We start from the raw sequence: 11,793 nt of genomic DNA on the forward strand, positions 1-11,793 counted from the left end.
GTGGGAGACAACGAGTTCGTCCGGACCTCGCACACCAAACGATCCGAGAGATCGCGCTCGTGTCGCTTTTGGCCCGCTCGACGGCGAAGCCGCGGGCAGAGCTCTCAGTTGACGCTCAGTTCGGCTCAGCGAGGCCAGCGAGAAGAAAGGGGGTTTATTCCATGTGTGTGAGCGTCGTGCGTGTGTGTATCGGCGCACGATCCTCGGGACCGGAGGCGTTGCTACCTGCTGAAAATCCTTCGCTGTATTAAGCTTGTTACACGAGGGGGTGGTTCTACCTGACTAACTGCTACCTGAAGACGAGGGGAGATAAAAAGATCCCGGTCCGATCAGAGATACGCTCTCTCTCCTTAGACTCTTTATTACTCTCTTAGCTTCAAATGTTCGGATTTGCGTCGTTACATTTGTGAGTTACCGTGATTAGATAGATAACGACGTGTGCCGATCGCGAGCAGGCGGGACGTTTCGCGATGAGGATGATGACGATCTTAGGTGATAGAGACGGAATGACGTGCGGCTTGTGTGTAATCGGTCGCGGGACGATCGTAATGCATTCAGTCGTGCAGTGAGTTAGCTCGCTCAGAGATCGACGATTGCCAAGTGTCTGGTGCTGATCTTTTTTTTAAGAACCGTGTACGCTGGTTCTAACGTTGCCTTAACTTTAATAACAAGCTCCGAACTTTTCTGACTGGAATGATGCATCCTTTCTAAATCGCGTTGTGTCATTTTGTTTTTGTTATATGCTCGTCTCTGACATCATCGCTGGATTGGACATTATCATCATCTACACGATCTGTGCTAATCGATCTACATCGCACGTGGCTCGCCTGTCATCCCATCGATCATCCCATTCGCTGTCGTCAACGTCGTCTTCGTCTTCATCGTGGTCGTCATTGCCGCGTGTGGATCTTTTTGTCGGCGGATTTGCCACGCACTTGATCGCGCTCCCATCTGTCCTTCGCGCTGCCTCCTCGCTTCTCCGTCCCGCGTTCCTCCCTCCACCTGTCTGCTGCGGCGCTACACACCCTCTCCCCCGCCGTCAACCCCTCGTTGAGGACTACGCGCACGATTTATCCCTATCCCCACCTCCTGCTCCTCGCGCCTCCACTACCTTCTTGTGTGTGCACGCGCTTCCTTTATTTACTCCGTGAATTCACGGACCAACACGACCGGCTCGGTCACGATGAGCGCTCAATTTGTCGCTACGCGGTGAATATCCTCGGTGTTGACGCACGTTCTATCGCGTTTTTATTAAACCTGTCCGCGGTCTGTATGCTGTGTTACGGTGTGTTTTGAACATTGGAAAAATTATTAATTTATATACGGCAACGTTGTTACTCCTCTTACGATGACCTTGCGATTTTCGGGTGAACGTTGATCGGTCTAAACTTGTGCATCGCGCGGATTATCGTCGTGATTATCGCTGAACGGCGGTCACGAGACCGTCGTCCTACGTGCCGATTGACTCCGACATCGGCATAAATATTGTTGTAACACCGGCAATAAATCGTCATCATCTGCACCATCGCCGATCACGTGGCTTGCTCGACGGCGACGCTGTACGATAATGTTCACGCCGCGCCGTTATGTGGCTCCGGCGTGGGTCACCCTGGCTCCGTTACACCGATGGGAACAGCAACCGGAGCGGGGAATTCCACCGGGGTGACCTGGTGGGCCATGATGAACGGTTCCCTCTACGAGGACAGCCCGCCGCCAGTTCCACCGACAGCCTCGACCCTCGTATCGATTCAACAGCAGACAACCACGACACCAGGCTCCCATCAACAAGCGACAACGCCAACTTCACCTGGTGCACCGGCATCATCGGCAACGACAGCGCCACCGGCGCCCACAGCGAGCGCCAGTTCAACCTCGCCGAGCGCTTCCTCGGTAGCGAGCAACAGCGCGGCCGGACCGCTTCATATACCCGCCAAGAGATTAACGGCGACACCGGGGGGCGGTGGTTCCACTTACGGTGAGGTTGCCTGCGTAGAGTCGGGCGCTCCGGGTGGTGCGGGAGCGGCGGGCGTGATACGGCACTCACATTCGTCCTCGGCGGGTTCTCAAGGCGGCTGGAGTTATAGCCCGCACCATCCTCAAGACTCCCACTACTCGTCCACGACGGGCGGCGGCGAATCGTTGAACCATCATCAGGCCTACGGGGGTAACAATCCCCCCACGTATTACAATCTGGCGGCCGATCCTACCTCGACTTCCGGTTCTTCCAGGGACAACCGGAAGGCCGGGGCCACTCTTAGCTTCTGGTCGCCCGCCACTGCCGGATCGGCCGGCACCGCCGGTTCTACCTCGGATTACAAGTCCTACAACTCGGCCGGCGCGGCAACAACGACGTCGTCGACCGGCGGTGGTGGGTCTGCCTCCGGCGCCGCCGATCCAGCCGTCTCCTCCTGCCATCAAAGCTTCTCTCAGAGCTGGTGCAATTACGCGCCCTACACGACGGCGAGGCATCATCATCCAGTGGACACGGCTGGACATCATCATCCTCACTCGCAGGCGGGGGTACCGTATCTAGCGCCATCCGCGGCTGACGACCGTGGTAGGGTCGCTGCCGCTATGGTCGCCGCGGAAGGTGCCTTTCCCCACGATGGATACGGTGGTCTGAGAAACTATGGAGCGCCTGAACCTGTTACTTCGAGTCCCTACCCACCTCCAGGTAAGCATCTACTCCGTCTCGTGATAACTCCTTGTTTTTATCCTTTTCTTACGGCAAGGGGTCTCGCAGAGATTCAAATCTTTTTACAAATTTATACATATATTATAAAGCTGAAACGTAACATCGTAACATATAACTCGTTGAATAATAACATTTATATTGCGCAAGATTATCATCGCTGATATATCTTTATTTATATTGTTGAATTATTAATAAAAAACCGAAGAGAGATTGAGTCGTTAGAAATATATAATTTGCCGTTTGTAATTAATGTAAAACTATCATCTATACTCTCCTTATATACAACGGTAAGAGGTCGTAAACCTCGGCTAGTTTTCTGTATTCACAAGTATCATAAATCGATATAATGTTCATCGGCCGTCAGATTCTGAGAGATCATTCGAAATTAATGAACCTGTGATATGAAATTTATAATTAAGTTGTCACCTTAACGTATAGCGACAGATTGAACGTAGTCCTTTCGAAAAAACGATGTATCACACGTGATAAAAAGATAGCCATTAATTTATATTAATTGCACATGATACTTACTATTATTATGACCTTTCGAGTATTTCACCACGATCCTGACGAACTTATTCGACCGCAGTTATCGTTCATTCACATCGTTCCCTTTTGTGCTCTCTCTCCTCTTCCTCCTTTCCTCTGTCCTTTTCTCGGGACCCTGCAACCCATGAAACGTCGCATGAGCAACAACGAACGACGGCGGCCTGGGTTTATTGGCGGCCGTAACTCGTAAACTCTGGCGCGCGCCTCCGATCAGCTGATCCGTTCCATGACCCGTGCAGGCGTTCAGTCTTTCCGGCTAACGGCTGTTCGCGCGCTTGTATTGTCGCAACTATCTCTCCATTCAAATTTCTGTAATAATTTTTTTTTCACAAACGTTTCTTTAAGGGAAATGATATCTTAAAAATGCCGCTACTTAATGTACATTCTTCATTAAAAAAATATTCATATATGTACATAATTGTATATGCATAGATTTTTTTTTAAATGCAGCATTAATATTACTATTTTATTATCTGGCGAGAAAATTCAAAGATAGAGTTTTTATTGCATTAATTTATGTATTTCCTGTATAACACGTACAATATATGTAATATACTAGAGGTTGTAAATTACATTCAGCATAATTATATGATGACGGAATTGTAATGAGCTTTCCATACGCGTGGAAATATTTGAATTTCATAGCAGGCATATAAAAAGAAGTATTTTTCATCGATCGCCACGTTGTGTTCGCTCGCCTTGTCCTTCTGAAATGTTACCGTATCGGCTGCCTGAATGCGCTTGGCATGACGCTCGTCGTCGCGATTATCGTCGCTTTGTTGCTCGTGCGACCGCCATCGACGGCGCTCTGATAACCGAGATAACACTCGCGTGATCACCCAGTAAGTTTTAATCGTACGCGCACGAGGGTAGGGTGTGTGCGCAAGCGTGTGGCCCCGCCACCGTTATACTTATATACGAAATAGAGAAATGCGGCCGTGCACTGCGTATAGTTTAAGCGTCACCCGATAGATGGCGGCTCCATTATCTTTACCCGTTCGCTCGACACCAGAGAGTGCGCCGCTTGCACTGTATCGTGCCGTGACATCCCATATTAGTCCGGGTAATCTCTCCGAGAGAGGCCGGATTACAACGTTTTCCAGGTGTCCCCGCGCACAACCTGGGATATCCCCGCTTGAGATATTATCTCCGCGCATCACCGGCAACGCCGGGCATTTATTAGTCCGTATTTAATACCCCCGGATCGGTATTCGTCGCTTAATTAGGCCTTTGAGGCCTACCGGTCGTTATTATGTACACTTATATTTAGCATAAAGTATAGCTTTATCAAGTCGCCGGTTTTTCGAAAATCAAATATTTTATCCGCTTATAGAAATAAGAAATTTTGAGAGTACTAATTTTATTTTTTTATTTAAAAAAAGATTTTATCTTATCTTCTCTCTCCCTTTGTGCGAAATAAAATCATTTGCTACTAAATGAAATGTTAGGAATACAATAATAACTTAGGAATTTTGTTTCTAGAATATTTAAGTAAATTGAACTACACAATTGATCAAAAATATTTTGTAATAATGCTCATCAATATGTTTAATATAATGGTAAAATTTTCTTTTCTTTTATTTTTTCTTAATTTATATATATTTCATCTTATATGAAGTAAAAAAGGAAAATGGATAGATATAAAAGATATTGAACTATTCCCAATCGATATTTTATTCTCTCGACTATTCCGGTTATAAATCCTTCGATTATTTCTATCAGAGCCTTAGATATCGTTCAAAAAAATTACAAATTCTGACTGATCTTCGGATGGCTTTGAATCTGCATATATTATTTTTTATTACTTTTTATGGGGATTATAAGATATTTATTTATATTAACATTTTAACATTGAATTTTTTAAAACTATGTATATATTATACATGCTCTCTCTATTTGTCAAAATTTACATCTGTCAACATTTCCTGATCTTTATTAAATAATTTGTATATTTTTACATTTAGTGTTGTAGTAAATATTTGTCACACAAATAATCGATTCTCTCGTTGCCTAAAAGGCAACGAGAGAATATATCGAACGGGAAAGGAAAATAGAGACAGGCTCCAGGATGAAACGGAGGAAAGTTCAATAATTGAATCGGGGGGAATAAAACTCGAAGAGCGAAACTTTTCGCTTTTCGGATAACCGTATGCTTTTTTGTGTTAGAGATATTATTTAATTTGCATATTAAATAAAAAGTTTTTATTTTTATATTTTTTCTATTTTTTAATTTGCTTAAGCTGGAAACAGAGATTTTTTTTTAAGCAAAAAGAGAAAAATAAAATAATTTTAATGATATAGGAATAAATATAAGAAATTTTGTGGCAACTGGAATATATAAAAATACCTGCGTGACATCTGAGATACACTTAATGTTGCGCGGATGGGAGCTCATCGCAAGCATATGTTCCGACGGATCAGACATAATGCTACATCCGGTACAATGCGTTTGTTCAAATCTTAGATAGGCTAAAAATATACGGTTCAATCCCCTTTGGGTAATTTGCAATACTTTTAGGCGAATCAAATTTTTTTTTATTATGAAATTAATTATTTATTTATTAATTATCAATTAATATTACGGTTATATATTGCATTTTAATATAGAATCAGCCTTTGCAAAAACTATAGAACACGTTACATATATGCATGTATAACACGTGATATGTCAGCTGTAATCTTTTTATTGTTTGATAGAATATGCAGGTGACAAGGCAAGACAATATTTATTGGCAAGGGGAGGAGGAGGAGTATTTTTATTTTACGTAAAGATAAAAAAAAACATTTAATATTTTTGTGCGATTTATAAAATGCAACGATATATATTTTCGATGAACATCATCTCTTCATCTCTTTTCTTTCCCCCACTGCGAGTGCACTTAAAATAAAAAATAAAATAAATAAAATAAAAAAAAAATACAATATCGCGAAACACCCGACTGGATAGAAACAATTTTGTTGCATTTGCGTACACCAAAGAGGGCTTATCCAGTTCGCGGCTGGGTTAAAGATAGACCGCGGGAGATGAGTCGCGGGCTTTCGTAATCGTTCCGTCCACTGGCGCGGGTATGCACCTTGCGCACCGTCCCGTTGTATATTCCGCTTTAACAAATGTATTCGCGTCGCTCCACATTCTTCGGTCTGCAACGGGGCATAGAGTATGCCCTGTTAAAAACCACCAACCAGCCGAGAAGGAACCTAACAACGGTTCGCTCGCCGACTTCATGTTTTTCGTGTGGTTAGTAGAACCGGTCCAATTATATCATACCACTGTGCCGGGGAACGGCTGCAAGGCAACCCTTGTGTGTGCATACACACACACACACACACACACACACACACACACACACATGCACGCACAAACACGTATATGTATACACGACTAATGTTGCGTACACACATGCGTAGCTGAAATGCATGCTTTGACATTCGGAGAGAGCTGTTCCAGGCGCGGATTCAGTCAATTATGCGCCCCAATACGAGAGAAAATTAGAATCAAAAGATTGAGAATTAAAATGTTACATTTTTCAAAATTTACTTTATAAATTGCAGAAACAATAATTTAATGTCGAATATTATGACGAGCGCAGAATTTATAATAACATTTATTATAGAAAGTAAAATTTTATTAAATATATTAAAAAAAGATGAATTTTAAAAAGACGACGAATTTTTTTTTATTTAATAAAAAAAAAATTTGTCATTAAATATAAACAAGAGGATTTTTACTTAATATTAGCAGATATTTATGGAGAAATATTTTTTTCATTTTCAAAAAGAAATTAATGTATAAGTAAATGAACATTATTTTGCCGAAATTTGTTTGGCGGGTAAAAAAATCGAGACATTAATTTTGTCAATAAATTTTGTTTATGGAAGAATACCTTCAATAATTTGTCATACTAATTAAAAAAAGTTAATTGAAAGATGCTGCATTCCTTCATTATAGTTAGCGGTGATTTGAAGATATTTAATATAATTATACGAAGGCAATTAAATGTTGGCCGTTTTATTTTTCCTTTCTCGAAAGTGAAGAACTTTATGAAATCAGTGGTGAATATTTCTTTATCATTTTAATAATTTCTCTGACTCAATCTGTTCGCATATACGAGGTGATAATTTTTCATAATAAATATAAATGCACAATTTGTTTTTATTGACTTATGCAAATCATACAACGGAGTTATTTGTAGCGAACGATTATAAAACGCTTACTGATAAAAAAGGAGTAACGGTATCAGATACGCGCCGATACACTAATTAACGAACCGATATATCTGCGCTCATTTCTGCCGCTGATTCGCTCCGCAGTAATGACTGGCGGTAATAATGAGGAAAAAAGTACCGGTACAACCGCTTTCATTATTGAAAATTTGCTTGGATATGCCGACGAGTAAATGAAAAACTAGTGTACAAATTAATAAATTTATTAATGTCTGTGTATCTTGAATTTATATATCGAGATTTAGTTTTTTAATTATTTAGTATATACTATTATTATTTACTATAATTATTATTTACTATAATAAATTTCGTAAAGACAGAAGCGGAATAGGATTGAGTAACATTTGCTTCTTATGATATAATTTTTATTGAACGGAGTATCAGCCAAATATTACTAGCTAGCAGCTAGGTTGTTTTATCATCGGCAAACTAATTGTGTTAAGTGATGTGGGGTTCCTCCCCATCTTCCTTGTTTCCCGCAGGTTCGCTTGCGGGTGTGGGCGTCGGGGTTGGCGTAGCCGGGATGGGCGTTGGATGCGGCAGCTCTAATCCCCTAGAGTGGACGGGCCAGGTGACGGTGCGGAAGAAACGCAAGCCTTATTCCAAATTTCAAACTCTCGAGCTGGAGAAGGAGTTCCTCTTCAACGCTTACGTGTCGAAGCAGAAGCGATGGGAGCTCGCGCGTAATCTGAATCTCACCGAGCGCCAAGTGAAGATCTGGTTTCAAAATCGCCGAATGAAAAACAAGAAGAACAGTCAACGGCAATCCCAGCAGCAGAATAACAATAACAACAACAACAACAGCAGCAGCGCCAACAACGCGAACCACCACGCGGCGACCGGCAGTCACCACCATCCGAGCACCGCGCACGCACCACCTTCGAGCCACCACGTGGTCGCGCAGGCGCATCACGCGAACGGCTCCACGAAGCATCATCAGTGACCCGTGGCCTTCTCTGGGGTCGTCTTCGGGCACCATCATCATAGCCACACCTCGTCCAGCAGCAGTGGCAGCCACGGGGGCAGCCATAGCAGCCTGGTAGCAGGTCACAGCAGCCATAGCCTCCACGCGCCGCAGCCGCAGACGCCGCTGCCGCCGATTCACGTGTCGTCGTCGGGCAACGTTACGCCTGCTACGGCCGTAGTCCATCCACACACACACGCGCACGCACACACCGGCGGTCACCATCATCAGCTGACGCACGTGGCTCAACAGTATCCCGCGCTTCTACATCAGACGCCTCACGGCTTGGCCGCCTGAATTGGTACCGGACGCTCCAGAGAAAGACCCGTTCGTGACGCTTTGGCGATGTCACCGAGGCGATCCTACGAAACGGTTGATTAATATCCATGTCCACAGGAACGATGAAAAATCCTCATGGACTCTGTCGAGCAGCCGTTCAAAGACTGCCTCCATTAAGGAAAGATAAAGCTCGCGCGTAGTATATTATATATTATTAATTATTAATTATTATTAATTATTATTAATTATTATTATTATTATTATTATTCAACAAGCGAAGACTTTTCGCTATTGTATAGAAAAGATGCCGCTATTTCAAGCGGCCCGAAGACTCTTTTCGAGTATCGGTGTCGGATGCCGTTATTCTACGAGTAATACGCGTCATCGAACGACACCAAGCAATCTGTCCAATTCGTAATTCGGTAGTATTTTCTCCAGTTATATATACATATATACACAAAGTAAAGAGGTAATTAATGTCACTTAGTATATCCCTACTCCTCCCACCGCTCTAAGGATTCCTTTCCCTCTCCAAGGTCCCCACTCTTCCCCCGAGTATTTACCTCGTCTTGCATTATCGGGTCCGAGTCGCACATTGTAACGTATCGTTGCAGTTACATCCGGGACCGATCCAATCAGACACCATTGATTTTGCAGTTAGGGCTGGATGGTCCATCGAGAATTGCAGGTTGTAAAATGGATGGGTCGCTTTTAGGGGTAAGTGGACTCACTGATCTCGCGTAAATGTATGTGCATCGTTTTTTAAATTAATTTTTCACTTTGATATGGGTTACAACCGCATTAAAGATCTACAAATCTTTTATCAAGTATATCTATATACAACTAATATTAAAAAGCTAATATATTAAAGAAAGATTTTCCACAATGTCATTTGCGCTTTTATATTAATTTATTTATATCATTTTCTTGAAATTAGCATAAAAATTTTGAAAGTAGACTCATCGTTAGTAAATATCTGTTCTTAATAAATAATAGTTTTTCAATATTTAACTTAAACGTTTTGTGGATAAATTCTACACTTGGTCTAAACAAATTTGCAGTGTAGTTTACATTGGGGGATGCATATTATTTATAATTTATTAATTTTTCAATCGAGGAAAAAGGTCATACAATATTTTGCGGATTAAATGTCTTCTTTCCCTATTTAGTTTGTCTGACAAAGTAAAGAATATAGTAAGTTTCGAAATCAGTGTAGAGCACGAGCGTATCCCAAAAGTTAGATAATTATGTCCACAATGTGTCGTAATAATCATCTACCACAAGAATCGCAAATTAGTATCTATAATTCTTGTATTGAAGAAAAACGACTTATGTTGAAAATATACTTAGTAGTCAAACTCTGTAGTGAGTGGTCGTGATTGTACCGTTCTAGGCTGAGTTTGGGATCTTCATAAAAACCATGGTATTATGCAGGGTCAAGATCGCATGTACGCTCAGTATTTTCATGCCCGCGCGGGCAAAAATCTTGCCGTGAAAAGAATTAAAGGTTGTGGTACTTAACGCTTTGAATAACTTTACAACTTGTTGGCGATAGCGTAATTTTGTATTATTTTTATTGGCAATAATATCTATCGGTGAAACATAAGACACTTTTGATTTAGTTGCTAAAAAATCGATCTGCAAAGTTTTTCATATAAAATTACGCTTTTAAATAATATTTTTAATTATGCCATTGGATATTCCAAATATTTGTTGATAAAAACTGGACGTTGCATCTACTCTAAAAAAATCCGCATTTGCAGTTATTATATGTTATTAATAATAAAACTACGGAAGAGATTAATCAGTCTTATTTATCGTATCTATATTTTATAGATTTGAAAAGTAACAAGAAAATCAAAATTCATAAAAAATATTATAAATGAAAAATGTATATGTACATACATATACATGCGTGTGTATATGTATGTTCATATATACATAATTCTTTAACTTGATTTAAATTTATTATATATACATGTATGTATATATGTGTTTGTGGCGTCCAGGAAATATCGTGAGTATTGATTCCTGGAAATCCAATGATTATATCAGCCGACGGATATCTTCCGGTCGTTTTACATTTTTTTTTTTTTGTTTAAAATCCGTGCTCATGTCTTTCACGACGAGAACAGAAAGAAATGAGAAAAACCGATCTCGTATAAACGAAGTCCTAAGCGCGGCCGGAATACAATTTTAAACAAAACATCAGCGAGTAAGTAGGTAATTTAATCAGATGTTTAATGAAAAAAATAATTATCCAATGGATCTCTATTCTCTAAGGTGCAACATTATCTAAATTACCAAGGGTTATTAAGTCTATGTGAATGGCTACAATATATTATATACGCGTATTTTGTGTATGTATATGTTATGTTGTGTGTATGCGGGGGTGTGTGTGTGTGTGTGTGTGTGTGTGTGTGTGTGTGTGTGTGTGTGTATGTGTGTGTGTAGTGTGTGTGTGTGTAGTGTGTGCGAGTGAGAGTGTGTGAGAGTGGCAATGAGAGCAGATTGATAAGGATAGAACGAGTGCGAGACGAACGATAGATGAAGATCGGGAGCGAAGAAGAAACAAAAACAGGATAATCGTGAGTCGGAAATTCTCGGACGAATTCGAGATAGCCGATAAAAGTAAATAAACTTGTAGCTGAGCGCGAGAAGAAGCGTGGCAGACAGAGCGCGAAAATGAAACGAAGATGATAGAGTGAATTCGTGAGAGACTGAGTTTCGGACAACTGTGTATAGTTCTGCCACGGTACTGTAACAGTTATAATTATGTAATGACGATAATATAATACAATATAAATGATAACGAAATAAATGATTTCTTAATCAAAATGACTAAATGGGAAATTTTGACTGGACGGAAGCGGTCGTGTTGCGTTTACCGTACCGTCCATGCTTTGCTGCAAGTTGATTGTAATTAGTTATTAAATATACCACTGATGATGTTTATTATATCTATTAAAATATTCTTAAGATTATTATTATATTTTATTATTATTATTATATTATATTATCATTATTGTGAGCGTCACGTTAATATTATGTTATTGTTTTTATTGTGTGTTGTTTTGTATGT

The 11,793-nt window shown here is 41.0% G+C and overlaps 1 protein-coding gene across 2 annotated transcripts; it reads left to right on the forward strand.

Moving 5' to 3' along the window:
* The first annotated feature begins 49 nt into the window (after positions 1–49).
* Positions 50–10,076, forward strand: LOC126848979 (homeobox protein abdominal-B-like). Of its 2 annotated transcripts, none has more exons than XM_050590403.1 (2): positions 50–2,674; positions 7,951–10,076. In XM_050590403.1, exons 1-2 carry the CDS (start codon positions 1,627–1,629, stop codon positions 8,409–8,411), a joined length of 1,509 nt encoding a protein of 502 aa, XP_050446360.1. In that variant the 5' UTR covers positions 50–1,626; the 3' UTR covers positions 8,412–10,076. The 2 variants fall into 2 exon arrangements, with proteins under 2 accessions (XP_050446360.1, XP_050446359.1); XM_050590402.1 differs by having other exon boundaries at positions 53–2,674; positions 7,912–10,076.
* Positions 10,077–11,793: the final 1,717 nt, after the last annotated feature.

This window comes from Cataglyphis hispanica, chromosome 4 (assembly GCF_021464435.1).
Source record: "Cataglyphis hispanica isolate Lineage 1 chromosome 4, ULB_Chis1_1.0, whole genome shotgun sequence".
NCBI classification, from domain to species: Eukaryota; Metazoa; Arthropoda; class Insecta; order Hymenoptera; family Formicidae; genus Cataglyphis; species Cataglyphis hispanica.